The following is a 22,323-nucleotide window of genomic DNA, read 5'->3' as shown; positions in this document are numbered from 1 at the left end:
TCAGGGGTCCCTTTACCTTTATGGTTAAACAGGCCCACTTTGTAACCCACGGTATGCAGCTCTTAGTTTTGAAGGTAAGCATAATTAGTGTTAAACCATGATCCTTGGTTTGGACAACACATGAAGCCTTGTTTAATTTAAAACCTTATCTGCATGGCAGGAGAGCCCAGGAGGAGGCTAGGCTTGTCCTTTTAGTGCTAAATCACGGTTTAGCATTACATCTCCTGCCAGCCATTGTTCTGTTACATTTAGTGGAGTACGACTTACTTTTGATTTCACATCAACAGCACTTCTAAATTTTATTTTACTTTGAAGTCATTCTCTTCTTAGTAATTGGCATGTAAATCTGCAGGAACATTTTCCAGAGTTTTGTTAATGACATTTGGTGGGGTTTTACTCATAATAAATATAACTACTGTGTCGTGGATAGTATGCTAGCTCCTTTTCTTAGTGCACAGTCCCGAAGCAGGTAGAAGTGGTTACATCTTGGAAGAACATACTGTGTAAACACACCCAAAGTGAACTAGTTACTGTGGGGACAAGAATCCAAACTAGATACCGCTGGGAGGAAAAAGGTAAGTGCAAGTACAACCAGAGTTGTCTTTTTCACAGAAAGAGAACAAACATAAGCTGAAATACAGCCAGTGTTTTCAAGTATTTATTTTGTGACAATACGCTGAAAGCAAGGAAGAGAAGCAACTATATTTCACCATAGTTTTTTATGACGTGTACCGTTAGACATATTAATCTGACTACGTAGGAAATTTGCTAATACTGTTAAAGGGGGGATAGTACTCTCCAAAGAAATTTACATAGGCAGATATGGACAGAGATGTCACTCCTTTCGTTTTCCAACTCATAACAGGAATCGAGAGGCAGAAATGAGGGGAGTTTACCTGTTCTTACCACATCATGCAAAACAGCATTTTCAAAACTGCTGGTGAGAAGTATGTTTGGAGTTTCAGATGCTTTTACAAGTTTACACTGTAAACAAGGAATCTGTTGAGTTGCATTTCCGAAGAAAATAAACACACACAAAAGCCAAACATTTCAGATAAAGCAAGGGGTTGAGTTCACCAGCTATTGATGGAATTTAATGTTACTCTCTTCACCTCCAAGTCTGCTTTCATCAAACTTCAGTATATGTAGCACTAATCCTTATCGGAGTGTTTGAATGTTAGGAAAAGATAGACACATCTTAAACACGTTTACTCAGAAGTCTGTCCTAGAGGATTTACTAAGTGTTTTAGTGTACAGGATTGTACCCAGCGCTTGCATTACAGGAAATTCCCAGTTCAAATCTCACCTCTGTCATGAAGTCACGAGGCTTTAGAAAAGACCTCTCTCTCACACACAAGAATAAAATGCCATGGAAGTAGAACTAAGCTCTCCAAAGCAGCAAGCTCTGCAAAGCAATTAAGAGGGTCTCTGAACATCGTTTTTATAATTAGTTTAATACAGGTACATTAATAGCTACCTCATACTGATATAATCAAAATAGGTATTCGTCTTTTCTAGGAAGCAAGTTTTAAAACTACACTGGTCCTATCCTTTCCGCTGGTAATGGAAGACTGGCATCGTAGGCATTTAGATTTGAGTTAATTATAGAAAATAGTCTAATGGAATAAATGTAGGGAATAGTTGTATGCAGGCTGCCCCCTGTCCTCCCACTGGTCTGGGCTGCTGCCAGGAAGTCTCCTTTTGACAAAATAAAATGCCTTCATTCAAGATGTCTTGGAAAAAATTCAATTCTGACATCTTGATTGTAAGTGTGCCATTTCCCCACACAATCTGAACCAACTCCTTTCCTTCCATTAATAAAATGCATTAACCTGTTATGAAATCATGACAGATCTAACGAGGAGACATTTCTGAATTGTTTTGCTGGTATAAGGTTGCAGCTCTCCTAGGTAATTCCAGTCAGAGCTTTTTTTAAACAAAAACAAAAACCCTACAATGGCAGAGAGTGCTTATGAAGCCTTCCATTCCCTTTCCATCTCTCATCAAGCAAAGTTTTTTTTTCCTTCTGAAACTTGAGCCGAAGAGCTGCATTTTTTTCCATTGCATACATATGCCCTGTTACTAAATTGGACCATTCTGATAACAATATTGCTTTCTCTTAATAGTAACTACATCTTGGAGACATTGCTGTTGTAGAGAACGTAGGCCTAGTTTTCTCCAAACATTCAGTTATCAACTCTCAATGTTTCCTTGAAATGTTTGAATGCATTGTTTTCTATATAAGGCAGTTGCCTTTGTGAGATCAGTCATGAAACTGCCCCAAAAGCAGTTAACTCTTTGCATTTTTGCTTATGATTTATATGTGCCTAATTTCTTTGTACAATTGCCAGGGGGAAAATATTTATTAACAGAAGACACTTACCTTCTGGCCTGAGAGCTACAACATTCACCCAATGTTCTGCTTAGTTCGTGGCTATTAAATTTGAACTTGAGGATGAATATGACTGCATAAGCTTTGTGTACTTTCAGGTCAGCAGAAACTCCCACCATAAATTACTTCTGTTAACAAGCAAAAAGGAAGGTAAATAATGGCATGGCTTGTGCTAAAAACCCACTCTCCAAAGTACTATAGTGGGGATGTGGAATTGGGAAAGCCCAATTCCATAAGCAGGTTTACTTGTAGCTAAAATTCTACACGTTGTTTATTTTTAATCACATGCATTTCTGATCGTGCCAAAGAATGTATCATATTTTAAAAAGTGAACTCCCCAATATTAATGCCAAAAACTCTTGGTTTCTCATGGAAGCATGCATATTGCTGGCAACTTCGGCCATCATTTGATTTTCCGTTCGAGCGGTTTTTGTAGATTGCTTGCATTTCCTATGCTGTTTATTGCAGAGTTTGGATAATAACAAACCGTAGTTTTGATCAAGCAAAGTACATAACAGGCGAGCTACGGTAATTGGAATAGCTAGATGCCTAAACTTGATTTAATTTTAAGAATTGAGAATGAAATTATTCAGGACCACAACCTGGAAGATGCCTGGTAAGAAGCAAGTGTGCCTATATTATCACGTTTCATCATTTTCAGCTTAGAACTGTTCTTGTCATGTTGATTTGCACCTGTAGAAACTTGCCCAGGAGATGAAAATAATCAGTTTTGATGAAATATGTAATCCACTGCAGGACTATGGTTAGAGACAGGTAGAAATACTGCTGTGAAAGTACATTATAAACAGGAAAGGGAGTAAGAAACTCAAAGCATGCGTTGACCATGAACAGTAGTAAATTCCAGAATCGCAGCTCAATCTTGAGATGCAAACAGGTTTGTTGTGGATTTTGTGTTGGCTGGTAGATTACTGAAGCCAATGAAAGCTCATGTCTCAATAACCTGGTTAGTCATTAGGGTGCCACAGCAAAAGAAACAAAAAAACCTCCCACCATTTAGGCAGGACCTGGAGCCTTTTTCCAGAGAAGCTGGAAAAGCCGTAGCTGCTTCTAATAACAGCTGCAAACCTGCTTCAGTCCCAGAGGAGCTGTCCATCCTCACCCACATTTGGTGTGAGCTGCCTGTTGAACTTTCTGATGCCGCCTTCTGTTGAACCTTTTCATGTAGCTGTTGCCCCTCCAAAGCAGCCCGTCTCCTGGCCTCAGGTGCCCTCTGACATGCTCTTGAAGAACTGCCGGCAGCTGTCTTCTCCTGTGGTAGATCTGACCCATCGTTATGTATCTGCTTCCTGCAAAACAGCAAGCATCATGGGTGCCTTCTGGATGTTCGGCAGTGAATGTGGTGCAGGGCACATTTTGAGGTTCTGCATTTTACAGTTAACTTGATTATAAGGCTAATTAATGCCTGAGAGGTTGGCATCGCCAACCAAGTCTTCAGCAGTATTCCAACTTCCTGTTTAAAGCCCGAGCTGAGGGACCCCATATTAATAGCACTTGTGTTTAACTTGCCAAAATGGCATTAGCTGAGGCCAAGGGACCATAACTGCAAGGAACATTTGTCGTTCATTACCTAATCCCATATGCAACAAGCTCAGTTTGATTACCTCAAGAAGCTTTGGGGAAATAGAAACCTTACGCTTTTTTAAAACAACAACAACCTATTGGTGTAATTAAAATCTAAAATACTGTATACACAACTTGAGTGGCTTTTGAATGCTGTAGCGGGAATGTTAAGTAGCTCGGTGCAAGAACATCTGCATTGCATGCAGAAGGTTGCAGGTATCTATTTCCAGGTAGATCAAGGAGAGAAATATGTCTGAAACCCTGGAGAGTTAGTATAAGGCAGCTTCCTGTCTTTCTGGCAAGGTTTCCCAAACTTGGGTCTCCAGCTGTTTTGGGACTACAACTCCCATCATCCCTAGCTAACAGGAATGATGGTCAGGGATGATGGGAATTGTAGTCTGAAAACAGCTAGAGATCCAAGTTCAGAAAACACTGTTGTAAAAGAACTAGGGAAGTTTCTTTAGCAAAAATTAACACATTGTGTCTGCATTTTATTCTTTTCTCTCTCCTTGCCTTGCCCTGCTAACTTGGGCTGAGTTAGAAGAGAAAAGGCTGTGGTACATTACCAAGTTTAAAGTCCGGACAGGGTTTACTGCAGTTCAAGGTATCCACAACCATCATATGAACTCGTAAGAAGAAGCCATCAGGGGTGAAGTACAGGCGATTTATCTTGTACAGTCCATTGCTGCTCACCAAGAGTGTCACCAAACTCATTCCTTTATGAACCATGATGACATCATGGACAATCCCATTCACCACTTTTAAAAAAAGAGAAGAGCACGTAATTGATAGCTAGCCGGTACTAATTTTTCAATTGTTTGAAGCTGCTTGTAACACTCTATAAACTATTTTTCAATATAAGTTCGCTGCACAGTGCTCACCACAATAAAAAGCAGCACAAAAACTAATTAAAATGTCAAAGTTATAACTAATAAAAATAGTAAAAATTTACAATTGGTGAGTTTAATTCAACAGCTGAATACATTATTCATAGTAAAATATGAGGCCGACCTGGGGGGGAAAGTATTTTGAATATGTGGGTATTCAAAAATACAGCCTGATAAATTGCACCCTCTGCAAACCACAAATACAACAGATTTCTGTCTCGATGTGACCTTCCCATCTGCTGAAGAAATGAAGCCATTTTACAGTACCCACGCTGGATCAAGATCCAAGCAGCACTAACGTTGCAAAATTGTGGGGTAGCCCCTAACAAGCAAAGGATTTTAGGTATGCTAAAAACCAGACCATAATATTTGTGATATTTCCATGCAAAAATGACAAAAAAATTAGTTGGGGAAGGCAAAGAGATGGGGCCCCTGACCCCCTGGGGGCATTTCACGGAAACCCCAGGGTTCCCGTGGTATCTTAGGTGGTCAAAAGTAAAGAACATGCACAGAGAAAAAAACCTACTACTGAGTACTTTGAAATGTATTTCCATGTGTTTCTATATTTCTACTCTGCCTTTTGGGGGTTGACAATAATGTTATCAATGGCAATGATAAAACTAGAACGTTAACATTTGCCGTGGCCAAGTAAGTTGGAGGCTTGTGCTAGCCCTGACTATGGAAAGAGGGACAACAACTCTCTTGGGTGGAAAGAAAACGTTTTTGGGAGTACTAGAAAACAGTTGCTGAAATTGCCCCAAGACTTGTATGTAACCAAAGTATGACCGATTTAGTTGGAGCTGGGTGATCTTACCGAATTCGCTGCTGCAGAATGCCTCCACCTCTTCATGTTCCCTCCTGCAGTCTGTCAGGCACACCTCTGTATTGTCAGCATCTAGAGCAAGAACAAGAGTCCCATGGATATACAGAAAGTTAACGCTGAGCAGCTCCGTAGCAGGAAGGAAGGGAAGCCTGTCTTACCCGAGCAACTAAGCAGTGGAACAGACCAGTTTGTTAATGGCTCTAAAGACACTCGTTTTCCTAGGGTGTTCTAGCAGCCACCAAGCTTCCAGTACCTCCTGTTGTGATATCAGAATGCTGACCTGATGCACTAATTGGATTTTTTTCTCTCTCAAAAAAAAAAATTGGAACAAAAAAAAATCTCTCTTGTGTACAGATGCATTCAGAAGACCCAAACGCAACAGATTTCACACAGCAGAGAAACTTGAGTTGAAAAGCGAACTTTAAAGGTTTCTAGCCAGGGTTTCTACCCAGGCTGAAGCCAGCAGAGGAGCATAATTGAGGCTCCCAGCATGTCTGGTCTTTACCCGGAGAGAAAGATGAAAAAGTGAGTGGCAGCTGCGAGCTTCGTCCTTCCCCTTTCCCCATGAAGCCAAAGAGGGCTCATTTACAGGGAGAGGGGAGTTGGAGAATCTGGAGAGGCTGCAGTGGCTTTCCCCAGTGGAGCAAAAGATAAGATCCCCTGTGGGTGTGAGTAAGAAATTCTGTAGGGATGGAGGGAGGGCTGGGAAGCTGAGGAAGAGAATCCGTTGGACTAGATGATATCTGGGGTCCCTTACAGCTCTACAATTCTATGATTCCACAATCCCTTCAGAACTTTGAATGTGTTTAAATAGCTACAGTTGAGTCATTTCACAGACTACAAACAAACTACACACAGAAAATTAAGGGGTATGTGAGCATTTTCAAAGTGATACAATGGTACCTTGGGTTACAAACGCTTTAGGTTACAAACACTTCAGGTTACAGACTCCGCTAACCCAGTACCTGTACTAAGATTTTCAGCTGCTTTTCTGGCTTAAAAAACATATTAAGAAATCACTGCAGTAGTTCAGCTTCAGCTTTTCCAGAGCAGGGGCCGTGGCTATTCAGTGCTTATAATACTGTACCCTTTATCACTGAATGAATTGTATAAATTGGATAAGAAAAATGGTTTTGCTTTTGAAAAATTTAAGTTGGAGATGGAGTTGTTGGATACTAAAGGTAAAAATTTATCTAAAATGTACAAGTTATTGTTGGAGTGGCATACAAAAGATGAACAAGTTAAATCTGTGATGATAGATTGGGCAAGAGATGTAGGATATAATATAATGTTTGAGGATTGGGAAAGATTGTGGAAGAAAGGGGTCAAGTTCACCGCATGTACTTTGTTAAAGGAAAATATAATGAAAATAATGTATAGATGGTATTTGACTCCTGTAAAATTAGCAAAGATATATCATAATTGTGACAATATATGTTGGAAATGTAAAGAAAAGGAAGGAACCTTTTATTATATGTGGTGGACCTGTCCCAAGGTGAAAGACTTCCAGGAAAAGATTTATAATGAATTGAAAAAAATGTTGAAATATACATTTATAAAGAAACCAGAGGCCTTTCTTCTTGGAATAACAGGTTTGGAATTGCCCAAGAAAGATGTTAAATTATTTTTGTATGCCACAACTGCTGCTCGTATTTTGTTAGCTAAAAAGTGGAAAACCCAAGAATTACCAACAATAGAAGAATGGCAGATGAAGATGATGGATTTTTCGGAGCTAGCCGACCTAACAGGAAGAGTCCGTGACCAGGAGGAGGAGTATCAGGAAGAGTGGAATAAATTTAATGATTATTTAGTTAAATTTGCTAAGTTAAACTAACTGAAAACAGCTTGCAGATACTTAATGGGCTTAGGATTTTATTTATGTTAAGTGATGAATTAATATGTTTAATTCCATCTAAGGATGTTAATGTTTAAGTTAAATTTCATAAAAATTGGGATTTGGAAAATGTTAAAAGGACATGCAATGAAATTCAACCAAGGGGAAGCGAGGAAGTCACTTAAGAAAGTTAATAACTGTAATTTTCAATAAGGCTATGATTTATGTTTGTTTGTTTTGTGTTTGTTTGTTTGTTTGTTTATAATACTGTGAAAACTAATAAAAAATTTGGAAAATATATATATATATATAATACTGTACCCTTACAATACTTTCAAATGCCTAACAGAACACTTATCAAAAGGCTGGAACCAAGCATAGACTTTGTTCCTAAACCTTGAGCCCATATTAATTGCCAAATCCATATGTTTAATTTGCATATGAACTAAACAATTGCAGCCTGATTCTGGTTGGTTTCCCTCCCTTCCCCAATGAAGTTTGTTTTCGACTTCTTAATTATCCATTGAATTTCACATAAATGTAAGTTGTTCCTCGATTCGCACAGGAGGGAAGTGATTTCCACCACCTACAGAACTTTGTGGAACATCTTGCTCCAATCTCAATAGTTGCCCGGTCCCTGGGACCAGATATACAAACAGTGCAGGGGGCTGTAGAGGGTAGAAATGTATTATGTACCACGAGCTCTGTTCCATTAACAGAAAAAACATCAGGATTCAAGCCAGAGTTCATTTCTCCTGGTAATATATGTTTTAGAAAACAAGATGAATTTTCAATTGTCTGTTGTAATTGTAAAGCTTGTTGCCTGCCAAGACACCTTTGTCAAGAAGTAAATCCCGTGTCATCATGTATTTAACAACTAGTTGTTGTTTTTTCATTCATTTGCTCCATTGTCAGCCTTGCCAATTTCATTCTTTCTCAGACCTTTCGAAGCCATTAGCTTAGTTGGCTGTGTTCAAGCCTTGCATTGTCTGGCAGAAAGCTAACAGCAAACAAGCACAGCTGCATATATAGATTCTCTGTTTTGTTTTCCTGATGGTTTACCTGTGCAATCGTATAAAAGGTAAAAGGTAAAGGACCCCTGGATGCTTAAGTCCACTCAAAGGCGACTCTGGGGTTGTGGCACTCATCTCGCTCTTCAGGCCGAGGGAGAAGGCATTTGTCCAGACAGCTTTCCAGGTCATGTGGCCAGCATGACTAAACTGCTTCTAGCACAATGGGACACCATGACAGAAACCAGAGTGCACAGAAATTGCCATCTAGTGTCACATTGTATATTGCACTTAAGGCACACTTAAAATGTTTTACTTGCAGCTGGATAGCTGAGTCCTAGACAAATAGACACCTCCTGCTATGCTCCGAAGGCCTGCAAAAATAAATGGGCCTTAAGCTGACAAATGCATAAGTATGTGGGGAACAATCGGATCTGTACTGAGTTCATGCAGCTATTTTGAAATGAAAAGCAGGAAGCGAGCAGCTTGTTTACTTACTACTCTGGCTATTTTAAAGCATTAATTTGATCAGCGTTTACTACAGCATTTGCTACTGGGAGTGGCGGATGCTACCATGATACGTACTACTTGCAGTGGGATATATTGTGCATGGTATTTAAATGCTAGGGAAAACGAAGCCGCTATTATCCAATAGAATAAACTGAAAATGAATGAGCTGTTTTACATGGGAGGTCTGATTAAGGCTCACAACCTTCTGAGCTTAAAAACCTGATCATACATATGCTTATTTGGAAGTAAAAAAGGTAAAGGGATCCCTGACCATTAGGTCCAGTCGTGGCCGACTCTGGGGTTGCGGCGCTCATCTCGCTTTATTGGCCAAGGGAGCCGGCGTACAGCTTCCGGGTCATGTGGCCAGCATGACTAAGCCGCTTCTGGCGAACCAGGGCAGCACACAGAAAAGCCGTTTACCTTCCCGCCAGAGCAGTACCTATTGATCTACTTGCACTTTGATGTGCTTTCTAAGTGCTAGGTTGGCAGGAGCAGGGACCGAGCAACGGAAGCTCACCCCGTCATGGGGATTTGAACTACCGACCTTCTGATCGGCAAGTCCTAGGCTCTGTGGTTTAACCCACAGTGCCACCCACGTCCCTTATTTGGAAGTAGGCGCCAGTAAAATCAGTGGCACTCCCAAGCTAGTGCGGGCGGGTTTAGGATTGCCGCCTAAAGCTGTAAATGGACTTAAGGTGAGCAGCAAAGCCCTGCTTCCTTACCGTTCTTTGAGACACTGTGGTGATACGGCAAGCTTGATGCCTGTCGGTTTGTGAGCCAGGAGGGATCGGTGCCATTTCCGAGCGAACGGCTGGGCTTGTCATAGGGATTGATCTTGCCAGGCCGATGGAGGTGATCCAAACTTCCAGAACGTTGCCCGGGGCTTGACCCTGCGTTCTTGAAAGGGTGAGCTTCTGCCAGCAATCTACCCTGGCGATGGGAATAGGCAGGGGGCCGGAAGTAGGCAGAGATGCTGTTGGCTGCTTTCAGTTGCAGCCTATCCGTGTGCATTCGGTTTGTTTGACTGAAGTTAATGGCGGGGAGAATGCTCTCCTGGCGGCTCTCGGAAGGGAAGCCCTTGGCATCCTGAATGGGCTCCTTCCTTAAACCTGTGTGGTTCTCTACTGAATATTTGACCTTTTTCTTCTTGTCCCGAGACAGCAGGTGCGTCTGTTCGGCTTTCCCTTTCCCCAGGTCTTCTGGAGGCAGTGTCTGGTCCTCAGTGCTGCCGCCTCCTAGTGGAGACTTACTCTGGCTTGGTGTGGAGCCAATGGACCCATACATGTCTTTGCTGAACGGCTGGATAGACTTTCCAGCATATGGCAGGGGCCCTGCATTTGAAAGAGAGAGAGGGAGGGAGGGGTTAAAATGCAACTCAAGCAACGATCCAAGTTCCATGGGTGCAGCAATCACTCTTCCCTTCTATGGCAAGGCCTTAACGTACTATGGGAGAAGAGCACAACTGTGTTTATTTAAGTTTCCTAGTGGAAGTCAAAGTTGGTGACCAATGGGATGTTAAGGGGGATTCATGGATGTTTGTGGGATTACCCTGCTCCTTTGCATTTGCCTTTAAGCATTTTACATGCAGTACGTTTGTACAGTGGTACCTCGGGTTACAGACGCTTCAGGTTACAGACTCCGCTAACCCAGAAATAGTACCTCGGGTTAAGAACTTTGCTTCAGGATGAGAACAGAAATTGCAGTGCGGCAGCAGCGGGAGGCCCCATTAGCTAAAGTGGAGCTTCAGGTTAAGAACAGTTTCAGGTTAAGAACGGACCTCCGGAACGAATTAAGTACGTAACCAGAGGTACCACTGTACACCGCTGAAATGGTCCTGCTACCTCTGAAGGATCTGGTAAACCTCTGGGTATAGGGCGGTATATAAATTCAATAAATAATAACAACAATAATAAATGCAAATCATACAATCAAATCATAAGGAGACCAGCCACTTCTTAGCCGGCCTTTTCCTCCTCCTCTTTCTCCTTGTATGGCGTATTTTGGTCAGGGACCTCATTGGAAGAACAGGACTGAGTGGCAGCTGCTATATCAGGGCAGCTGTCCTCAGGTCTCAGCAGCCACATTTGATTTTGTGCCAGCTTCTAGTTCCTAAAACACTACCCTATCCATGAATGCCACTGAAGAAACTCAATGGCATTTGTCTATTTTCTCCCACCCTAGAGCAATCTTCTCTAATCTGGGGTCTCCAGATCAACAACTCCCATCATCCGCAAGCAGCAGTACCAATGCTCAAGGGCCCTGGAGTTGGACAGCAGTGGAGCACAAGACTGGGGGAGCCTGTTTAGAGCCTCCATATAACTTTAAATTGCTACTGTGGTGAAACTGTTAGGCTAGCCGAGCATCTTTCCAGTTCAGGCCTCAGCGCTGCAGAACAATGTATTGCGTTGTGTGCTTTAAAAAAAGAAAACCCAGCTGTGGACAAGCGGAAGCATGGAAACCTAGAATTATTCCCCCCCCCCTGTTTTCGTTACAAATTAAAAGCACGATTTATAAACAAACTCCTCTCTAAAAAAAGAATGCTGAATGTCCAGGGAGCATCCGGGGAGCAGGGTTCACATTGCATCCTGGTCCGATTGTTTAAAAGTCCCTGACAAACATGGCTATTTGATTTTCCCATCCACAGGAAGCTCTGTTGACAATGTCGTCTGCTCTGCTTAAGCCCTGTCACCAGTTCTGCATATTGATGAATAATTCTTCTGCCTAAGATTTAGATCCCCAAGATGCAAAGGCAGTTGTCTGAGAACCCTAAAAACTGAACTATAATGTCCCATCTGCCGTTTGTTACAAATTACAATCTGATCCTAACTGTGTTTATTCAGAAGCCCCATTCATTGCTTGGATCGATTTCCGAGATGGAACGCTTAACACCTCACCTTCAGTTTTTGGATTCTCAGTCTCCAAAACCAACTTTTATGTATTCTCCTTTCAGCTTGCAAATAACAACACAGTTTAAGCTTTGAAACTGGTTTATCCACAGTCAAGTTAACTCTCTGACAACCTTGAATTCAAAATATTTCATACAAGTAATTTAACTCAACCTTCCCACGTAGAGAAGCAACTGTGTTTTTTTTAAAAAAATGCTCAATTATAATAGCAGGTGGCCTATTTCTTAGCAGCTGAATAGGAGGAAAGTTTATTAGGGAGGTTTGACCTTTTTACTAATGGAAACTAAAAAAAACTAACGACGGTGAGCTCTCAGTTGTATTTTGTTACTGCCACAGGCTGGCGATAGAAAACGGGCAACGTCCCAGACCTGGTTTTATGCCGCTTCCATGAAGAATGAGCTTTCCCACCCCTCACCCCGGCAGGATTGTTTGTGGGTTTGTGGGTGGGTGCATTATTCCAACCCTTCTTTCCCACATTTAGATTGTCAATATAGAGAATATATATATTACACATAAGATACTCAAACAAATATTCGCAACTCCCACTGTTGATTCTGTCTGCTGATTTAACTCCAGTTCTGAAGTCTCTTGCCAGTTGACATGCTCTTTCCCATGACCACAGCTGGTGAGAGTAAAGATTGCCCTGATACCGCCAGCGAAGGCAGAACATTGCCATGAAGGGAGAGGAAAATCCCTTGCAGGCCAAATGGTGGCTTTTCCATCTAACCATGCCCATTTCTCCCCACCCTGCACTCCTTTGATTAAATAGACCCACGATTTCTGTTTTTTAGTCCATCACATGTGATTCCAAGGGGTAGGTTGTCATGTAATGGGTTTCACTTTTATCAGATGGCGCTTAGATTAAAATTTTCCTGTCCGTATATTCTCGGGTTCCCCATTTACCGTAGAGGAGTTATGTGTTCATATGCACAAAGTAAAGTTCAGGGTTGCACAGGACTCAGCTATGCAGCTGCAAATAAAGCGTTTTAAATGGGCTGCAAAGCACAATATACAAATGTGACACGAGATGGCGACGGTGAGCTATGCAAAATTCAATGTATTTTTCAAAACAGCTTTTTTAAAAGCATTTTCATGGCTTTTTTTTAAAAAAAATGTGTTTAGATTTCACCGCAGTCTCATCCCAGGATGTACGATGTATCGTCGTCGTCCTCATTCTAGAACCACACATTTTATTTTATATAAAAGCATTTTTAACTGCAGAATATTAAAATAGTCACTAAGCTATGTATATTAGGAGGAGGGATCTGTGCGTGAGAATAATTTTAATACATTAATTTTAAATAAAATACACATGGGTGACTTGGAGCACAGCCGTCTGCTTTGCATTGTTTGCTCCCTGCATTGCTTATACAGTGGTACCTCGGGTTAAGTACTTAATTCGTTCTGGAGGTCCGTTCTTAATCTGAAACTGTTCTTAACCTGAAGCACCACTTTAGCTAATGGGGCCTCCTGCTGCTGCCACGCCGCTGGAGCACAATTTCTGTTCTCATCCTGAAGCAAAGTTCTTAACCCGAGGTACTATTTCTGGGTTAGTGGAGTCTGTAACCTGAAGCGTATGTAACCTGAAGCGTATGTAACCCGAGGTACCACTGTATAGAGTTCAATGAGGCTCACTCCCCAGTAAGAATCCATAAGACCGCAAGTTTAGCCAAGCACAAGGGAGGCAAAAATTTAACCGGGATGAAGCAGGTTTCAGATTTGTTTGACTCCTCTTTCACTCAAAGCGAAAACCTTAATGGGTTGTTTTTGTCACACTGCTTATCAGTGGAAATGCAGGATGTAGAATTCCAAATGGTGGGAGGCTGAAAAGCTTAAATTAACCAGCCTGGGAAAGGGCCCTCTCTCATTGCCAGAGTGTGCTTTGCACACAGAAGGCGCTAGATTTAAACCCTGGCATCTCCAGGAAGGCTGGGAATGTCCTTCACCCAAAACGCAGGAATCATAGAGTTGGAAGGGACCCTGACAGTCATCTAGTCTAACCCCCTTAAAAAGCAAAAATATGCAGCTGCCCCATACAGGGATAGAACCTGCAACCTTGGCATCATCAGCACCACGTTCTATATTATGTTTTTATGTGTGTTGGAAGCTGCCCAGAGCGACTGGGACAACCCAGTCAGATGGGTGGGGGTACAAATAATAGGATGATAATGATGATGATTATGATGATTTATTATTAACCAACTGAGCTATTCAGTCAGTGCAGATAACACTGGGCTAGATGGACCAGTGGTCTCACTGGGTTGAAGGCTGTGTTGCTAGGGAAGGCGTCAAGCAGCTCCTTTGCAAATTTTCTCTCTCTCTCTCTCTTATCTATCTCTTCTTCTTTTCCCCCTTCCTCTCCTATCTCTGGAGGCTTAAGGATTCGCTGCACTATCTCACCAGCCTGAGGAGCAAATGGTCATAGTCCCTCGAAGGCTTATCCCGTAGGCCACTGTTGCGCTAGGTTGCCATATGTCTGTTTTCCCCCTGAAGATGTCTGGGGTCCCAAGGATTTTCATTTTAAATTGGCAAATTGTCTGGGTTTTCGCAAACAGAACCGAGAAGTATGTGTGTCCAAAAAAAGGTCAACAACTCTTTGTGTCTGGGTTTCTACTTCTTTGAAATATGGCAACCCTACAGTGTTGCCTCACCACCTCACCAATTGCCATAATTGAGATGTCTCTATGCCGCTAGTCCAGAAAAACACACATACACACACACACACAAATACACACACACACACAATTAACATCCCAAACAGGCCAGATGCTGGCGCACAGGTTTTTCTCCCTCAGGCGCAAAGGTTCCTTCCCAAGGCTCGGGGGGGGGTTTGAGGGTTGCCACAAGTCCGGAATCTTCTGGAAGCAGCCGGAATACTGCAGTCGGCAGTAGTGTCTGGCTGGAAATCGGGGGTATGTCCGTGAAAATCTGGACATACAGCAACCTCTGTTGGCATTTTTGCTGATTTTCCATGAACATATCTCAAAAACGTCATTCTCAACAACTTTGGCTAATAATAATAATAATAATAATAATAATAACAACAACAACAATAATAATAATACAGTGGTACCTCTGGTTACGTACTTAATTTGTTCTGGAGATCCGTACTTAACCTGAAACTGTTCTTAACCTGAAGCACCACTTTAGCTAATGGGGCCTCCTGCCGCCGCCATGCCGCCGCCGGAGCAGAATTTCTGTTCTCATCCTGAAGCAAAGTTCTTAACCTGAGGTAATATTTCTGGGTTAGCAGAGTCTGTAACCTGAAGCGTATGTAACTTGAAGTGTATGTAACCCGAGGTACCACTGTAATAATAAAACTCAACAACTTTGGGCAATAATAAGAATAATAAAAGCTCAACAACTTTGGGCTAATAATAATAATAACAGCTCAACAACTTTGCCCAATAAGAATAACAATAATAAATCTCAACAACCTTGGGCAAGAATATTATTATTATTATTATTAGCTCAACAACTATGAGCAATAATAATAAATTTAATAACACAACTTTGGGCAATAATAATCAGTCCTTTTTTCTGAGGGGACGCAGGGGTACGCATACCCCTAAATATTTTGTGAATCTTTGTACTTTTGTCCATTTACTGTATTTATTTCCCCCGATTTGAACTACAAAATGGTATTTTCTTGAGTCAAAATGAGAGTACCCCTAAACATTTTTTTTAATAGAAAAAAGCATTGGTGATAATAATACTGCAATAATAAAGCTCAATAATTTTGGGGGGAAATAAGAATAATAAAAGCTCAACAACTTTGGCCATTAATAATAATAATAATAATAATAATAATAAAGATAAATAACTGTGGATCATAATAATAATAATAGCTCATCAACTTTGGCCAGTAATAATAATAATAAAGCTCAATAACTGTGGATAATAATATTAGTAATAATAATAGCTCATCAACCTTGGCCAATAATAATAATAATAATAATAATAAAGCTAAATAACTGTGGATCATAATAGTAAGAATAGCTCATCAACTTTGGCTAATAATAATAATAATAATAATAATAATAATAATAATAATAATAATCTCCACAACTTTGCTCAGAAAAGCTGCACGACTTTTCTGTGAGGCGAATTCCCTCCGCGTCTGTGGGAAGGGCTGCAGCTGGTGCAGGCGAAAGTTGGGCAGCAGGCAGGGAAGCGCGTGAGTGCGTGTCTGTCCCCGCGGGGCCTCTTCGGCTGCTGGCAACACCTTACCTGCCCCAGAGCTGAAGGGGAAGCCCAACGCGAAGCCCAGGAGCCAAAGACCTGGGGATGTCATTGTGAAGGAAATCTTTTTCCAAACTCCAAGGGAGCCAGAGTGTCTCTCTCTCTCTCTTCCTTTCTCTCTCTTTTGGCCCTTCCCCCTGTTCATGCTAATGAGAGGCATCCTTAGGGGAAACGGGAATCAGTCACTCCCTGGAGCAAGACCCAGCTTTTTTATTATTATCATCATCGTTTGTTTTATTTACTTATATTTTATTGAAGTGATTTCCATTAAAAGAAATACAGAGAAAAAGAAAAGTAAAGGGGAGGGGGAAAGAACAACAAAGACACATATTTTTAAAAAATCGCAAAAATGCACTATGCAACATTCCCACACGTTCTTCTTGGTACAGTTTTGTTATCTTGATACTTATGTGAAGGTTAATGGCCTAGTGTATTTGTATAAAATCCTTCCGGATATTATCATATTTATCTAAGTGTGTGCCCTGTAGCAGTCCATTCAGAGGTTGCGAGTAATGCCAAACAGTCAATCAACGGGTATCGTATCTTTTATTTTTCCAATTAATCAATATCAGTCTCTTGGCCACCTTTAGGGCACAGTTCCTGGGAGCAGCCTGGCTCTGCAATCCTGTCAAGGGGCATCTTCCTCCAACTAACCCTGGTCCTCCGATGGCAGCAAGGGCCTGAAATAATTCAGGGAGGGGTGGACAGGAAAAAAAGGGACTTAAAGAATCAAGAAAACTGCCAAAGCATTCAAAAAATTGAAACAGAAGCCAAACTGGAATGAATATTACAATTAACCATAATAATTAATGATTGGCAAAGAAGAAGGAAGACAATCAGAGCCAATATTCAAACTTGGAAAGAAAATTCGAAATACAGACAGGGGGTGATTAATGGCTGCTGCTGAAGAAATATTGAAAGGAGATAAGAGATCAAATGTGATTCACCGGGAGAGGAAGAAAAATAAGATATTGAAAAAGAACCATTACCACTTTGGACTAGAATCACGGGGCGTATACAAAAAAAAAAAAAAGGAAAGTGTTATCCCACTTCCTCTGAGTGCTATGGGAGATCATTTATGGAGATGAAAGGGTTTATTAACAGACCAGTGACAGTTTAACAGCCTGCCAGAGAAGAATGGAGCTATATAGGAGTAGAAACATGATTTTGGAGGATGGGAAGAATGGCAAGAGGAACATTGGGGCTGTGGGATGTACCTCCAGCTGCCAATAACAGAATAAAGAGGAAGACGAGAGAAAATGGAGATATAAGAGCTATCTTGGCAAACAGAGGGAAAACAAAAAGCAAATTAATTGAACTGAGGTTTAGTCGAAAGAAGGAGGAGAATGAAATACTGGCACCATGCAGAAAGGAGCAAGGGAACGCCACAGGAACTCTCCCCAAACAGACCAGGTGCAGAGACATTGCTGAACTATAACTCCCATCATCCCTGGCCATTGACCATGCTTGCTGGTGCTGAGGAGAGTGGTTGTTCAGCACCATCTGGAGAGTCAAAGATTCCCCACACCCATAGGAGGCAACTCCTAAGGGCCGAGGTCTCTTCAGGACCCCCCAATAAAATCCAGCCCCCAAGTCAATAGGCATTGCCATTCAAATGGGGTTTGTGTGTGTGCTGCATCTTGTTACTGTGTTGAGCGGTCCTAAGATAGGCAGAGGACTACTTACTTATGGGACATGATGAAATTGACTTGAGAAGTGTTGGGGCCATGGAAACCTCTGGCCTTTTGTACAGCCAGAATGGAGCCCACAGTACCAAGATAAAGAGTTGTAGCTCCATTTCCCTGGGCCTCTGACCCTGCCCAACACTGGCCTACGGCCCCTGGAAGGATCCCTCCAAAAAAATGTAGTTTTATGATGTTTCTGCGCTCTCTTTCTCTCTCTATATATATATAAATTGTGTGTGTGACTCTCTGTGTGTCCTGTGTGCATATAACACTTGAAATCACTAGAGGTATACCCACAATTGTGGTAGGTTTGAATGGATTAGACCAGTTCCTTTAAAGCAGTGTCTCCAAAATGTGGGTCCACCTGTTTTTGGACTACAACTCCCATCATCTCGGACCACTGGTCTTGCTTGTTTAGGGATGATGGGAGTTGTAGTCCAAAAACAGCTAGAGACCCAAATTTGGGAAACACTGGTTTAGGATGATGCCTCCCCAGCTGTCGCCATTGGCTGCAGACTGCTCGTGATGTCGCAAAAGCACTTGGTAGCTGAGTGGATACAAGGGCAGGCCAAGGAGAAAACCCTTTTCTACTGCCCAGCAGAACACAGCTGGCAACAGCTGTGATATTCAGCAGTGTCTGGTCCCCCCCCCCTTTTTTCCCCTTTGGAGTAGGTGAACTGGCAAATGGAAGGTGATCATCCAGCAGCAGTATGTGAAGATGTGACAATAAAGCAAGTTTGCTTGCTGAATGGGATGGCAGCTTGAAGGCTGCTGATATCATGGAATCTTAAGAGTTGGAAGGGGCCCGAGGGTCATCTAGTCTAACCCCCTGCAATGCAGGGATCTCAGCTAGAGCATCCATGACAGATAACCATCCAACCTTAGTTTAAAGACCTCCAAGGAAGGAGAGTCCATAATATAAATAGTATTCTAGAATGGGTCGTCCTTACTTTCATTGGAGAAATGTTGGAAGCTATGACCTCCTAGGGGCTGGGGTCCTTTTGTCCCTCCCCCCAATAAAATATTAGAGGGGGCTGCCCCCCCCAAAAAAGTTGATGGACACTGCCATTCAAATAGTGTGCGTGTCATGTGATCACTTAGGTGGGGCGGGGCTTTACCCCCTCCCAAAAAAACAACAACATTTTATTCAAGTTGGCAGCTCTGGTTCTAGGTCTTGTTAAAGGAAGCAGCTCTGCATATCCATGGTCCCAAGAGAAGTCGGCAAACAAAAAACACTAATATTTGATTGCACAATAGCTTTCTAGATTGCCATTCACAATACTATGCACTTTATTTAATGGGGCGTCTGCAGCTGCAGCCTCAAACCCCACATTCTCCGGGCGCAAGATCGCGTTGTGTTTAGGATGCGCGCGATCACCACCCGGCCTGATCAGACTTCTCCCTCGTTTTCGTGCAAATGAGAGCTTTCAAGCCCTTGCTGTACGTTCCGCAGCCTGGGTCCACAGACCTCTGCGCCCGCGTCCAGCAGGGAACGGCGCGACTGCTTGCAAAAGCGTGCAGCTACAGCGGCTCAGAAAGCCATCGCCGAGCTGCTTGGAAGCGCTTGGTGAATTTTGAAAGCCTTGCCGCAAAAACGAGGAACGACCCAGATGGGACTCGAACCCACAATCCCCAGCTCCGGAGGCTGATGCCTTATCCATTAGGCCACTGGGTCACCTGGCAAGAATGGCTGAGCGCCGCATTCTAAGGGCCCCGCCCGGACACGCGTGGCTCCGCCCACTCCGCGTCCATCCTCCCTCTCCTGACTTCGTCTTCCGCCCCTGAGACAATAAGCCACGCCCACCCTGCGTACTGCTCGCTTCGCGCTTCGGACTGGCTTTAACTCCACCCCCGGATCCGCAGGCTCTACTGCGCATGTCAGGCTACCGTGGGGACGGCTTTGATTCACTTGAGGGACCTGTCGACACGTGGAAGGTCTTCCGCTTGACCCCGCGGTCCTCGGGACTAGATATTTTGGGATGATTTTCACAAGCGACGTGTGTAACCTGGCTTTGCACTATCCAAGTCTGCAGACAGATCGCCACACGTCCGGGATTCCCCGGACATACAGCTGCACCGAGCGGTGTCCACGCGAGTGATGCCCTATTGTCCGGTGAAATCCGGGTGTATGGTAGCTCTTGCCGGCAGAGTCGTTGGTTATTGTTTTATTTTTGTTGCTACCCTGCCCATCAGGCTGAGTTTCCCCAGCTACTCTGCGTGCCTTCCAGCAAAATATAAAAAATAATAAAATATCAGACATTAGAAACTTCCCTGAACAGGGCTGCTTTCATATGTTTCCTGAAAGTTGTGTAATTCTTTATCTGCCTGTTGTCTGATGGAAGGGCATTCCATGGGGAGGGCGCCACTGCCAAGAAGGCCCTCTGCCTGGTTCCCTGTAACTTTTTGCCAAAATAGCCAAATTTGTTTTGCGATTTTGCAAAAAAAAAAAAAAAAAAAAAAAACCACAAAAAAACAACCCAACACCTTTGGCCAAAACTACAAAAAAAAGGAACAGGGAGAAAAAAGCTCAACAACTGTGGATTTTCACTTCTACTTTCTGAAATTTGGCAACCTTGCAACAGTCCAAAAGTGATGACACTTTGGTGAAAGGGGATTGTAAGCTTCCCCTATGAGGAAAGGTTAATGGGGTAGCCAGAATAGGGATAGAAGGGGGCAGCTGCCCCCACCTCCATAAATCAAGCATATATAAAAAAACTTTCTTTATCCTCAGTGTAGAGGTTACACTAAGTGATATGTTTGAATGCTGAATGGGTAAGCGTATAATGCCTAGAGACAATGGATAAAAGAAACATCATTCCTTGTACTGCTGTTTAATGGTTATTGCGTTTGTTTAAAATGTGTTTATATATACATATATATATATATATATATATATATATATATATATATATACTTAACTCAAAGTAGAGATTGTAGAAAGATTTTCTGAACGCTTGGGGTCAAAATAAAGTAATTTAAAACGACTGTTGTGGATACATTTCATTCTGAATCTGCTAGACAGAAGATGTTGACAGGTGGGTGTCCTGCCCCCCCCCCCAACATAAATCCTGTCTATACTCACGGAAAGGTCACAGCATTTAGGACTTTTTAGTACAGTACGGTATAGAAAAAAAGCAAGCAAGGCATGATGTAATAAAACAGTGAGAGCCAGTGTGGTGTAGTGGTTAAGAGCGGTAGCCTCGTAATCTGGGGAACCGGGTTCGTGTCTCCGCTCCTCCACATGCAGCTGCTGGGTGACCTTGGGCCAGTCACACTTCTTTGAAGTCTCTCAGCCCCACTCAGCTCACAGAGTGTTTGTTGTGGGGGAGGAAGGGAAAGGAGAATGTTAGCCGCTTTGAGACTCCTTAAAGTGAGTGAAAGGCGGGATCTCAAATCCAAACTCTTCTTCTTCTTCAACATTTATAAAATTAGGCGTGCCATGCGTGGAGAAAGTGGATCGAGAAACGTTTTCTCTCCCTTCTAACATCCAGTAAAGCTAATTTATGTTAAACTTGCTCCCAACAAAGCAAAGTAGGGGCCACCAACTTGGATGGCTTTTCAAAGAGGATTAGACAAATTAATGTAGGATAAGACTTTCAATGACTACTAGCCGCAGCTTCTATGTCTACCTCCACTTTCAGAGACACTATGCATCTGTTTCTGGGAATCACAGGTGGACAGAGTGTTCCTGCTGCACTTTTTTTGCAGGCCTTTTAACTGCTTGGCCACTGCGAGAACTGTTGCAGTGTGTGTGTACAGTATGATTTTTTCTTTTTCTCCATTTCAAATCAAAACGTTTTACAAACTTTAAAGCACCCGAGGACTTCCCGTCTTCTCCTTCCACGGTTCATATGACGCATCATACTTTCCTACATTAGTGATGTATGGAGGGGAGAGCTGGACCATAAAGAAGGCTGATCCCTGAAGAATTGATGCTTTTGAATTATGGTGCTGGAGGAGACTCAGCCCTGAGTGCTCACTGGAAGAGAAGACTCCCTGGAAAAGACCCTGATGTTGGGAAAGATTGAAGGCACAAGGAGAAGGGGACGACAGAGGACCAGATGGTTGGACAGTGTTCTCGAAGCTACCAGCATGACTTTTACCAAACTGCGGGAGGCAGTGGAAGACAGGAGTGCCTGGCGTGCTCTGGTCCATGGGGTCACGAAGAGGCAACTAAACAACAACTTTCCTACGTATTTTACTATCACCATTCACATCAACTTTCCACTTTGACATCCATCAAATATTGTCTGCTCGGCTGAATTTATCTTAATGCTGCCAGCCTCCTTCCTCTATTCTTGTCTTGTCTTCACCAGTTGCCTTGGGAGCGGCTAACGATTCCTCAATCCCGCCCTCCATTCCCGATCCGAATCCGGCTCGGATTCATTCAAATAAAGCACTAAGCAGCCGCGCTGGATGCTGGGGCTTGTAGTCCCGCGAGCCGGTTTTCTTA

At 42.6% G+C, this 22,323-nt stretch overlaps 1 protein-coding gene and 1 long non-coding RNA gene across 4 annotated transcripts; one reads left to right on the top strand and one right to left on the bottom strand.

Moving 5' to 3' along the window:
• Positions 1-348: 348 nt before the first annotated feature.
• LOC310700516 (UPF0450 protein C17orf58 homolog) lies at positions 349-16,325 on the bottom strand. Of its 3 annotated transcripts, none has more exons than XM_083490304.1 (6): positions 16,174-16,325; positions 9,760-10,368; positions 5,675-5,755; positions 4,540-4,731; positions 3,513-3,699; positions 349-1,405 (listed from the first exon to the last, which is right to left on the bottom strand). In XM_083490304.1, the coding sequence occupies exons 1-6, from the start codon at positions 16,235-16,237 to the stop codon at positions 1,348-1,350; spliced, it is 1,191 nt and encodes a 396-aa protein (XP_083346430.1). In that variant the 5' UTR covers positions 16,238-16,325; the 3' UTR covers positions 349-1,347. The 3 variants fall into 3 exon arrangements, with proteins under 3 accessions (XP_083346430.1, XP_083346432.1, XP_083346431.1); XM_083490305.1 differs by lacking the exon at positions 349-1,405 and adding an exon at positions 1,439-2,520 and having other exon boundaries at positions 16,174-16,306; XM_083490306.1 differs by lacking the exon at positions 16,174-16,325 and having other exon boundaries at positions 9,760-10,850.
• LOC310700763 lies at positions 5,842-17,775 on the top strand. Its single transcript, XR_014522800.1, has 2 exons — positions 5,842-6,552; positions 16,776-17,775. It is a non-coding gene; the product is annotated as an uncharacterized lncRNA (long non-coding RNA).
• Positions 17,776-22,323: the final 4,548 nt, after the last annotated feature.

Source organism: Podarcis liolepis (assembly GCF_965112155.1).
Source record: "Podarcis liolepis genome assembly, chromosome: 2".
Lineage (NCBI taxonomy): Eukaryota > Metazoa > Chordata > Lepidosauria > Squamata > Lacertidae > Podarcis > Podarcis liolepis.
The sequence above is the reverse complement of the archived record's forward strand: the minus strand, read 5'-3'. Positions and strand labels throughout refer to the sequence as shown.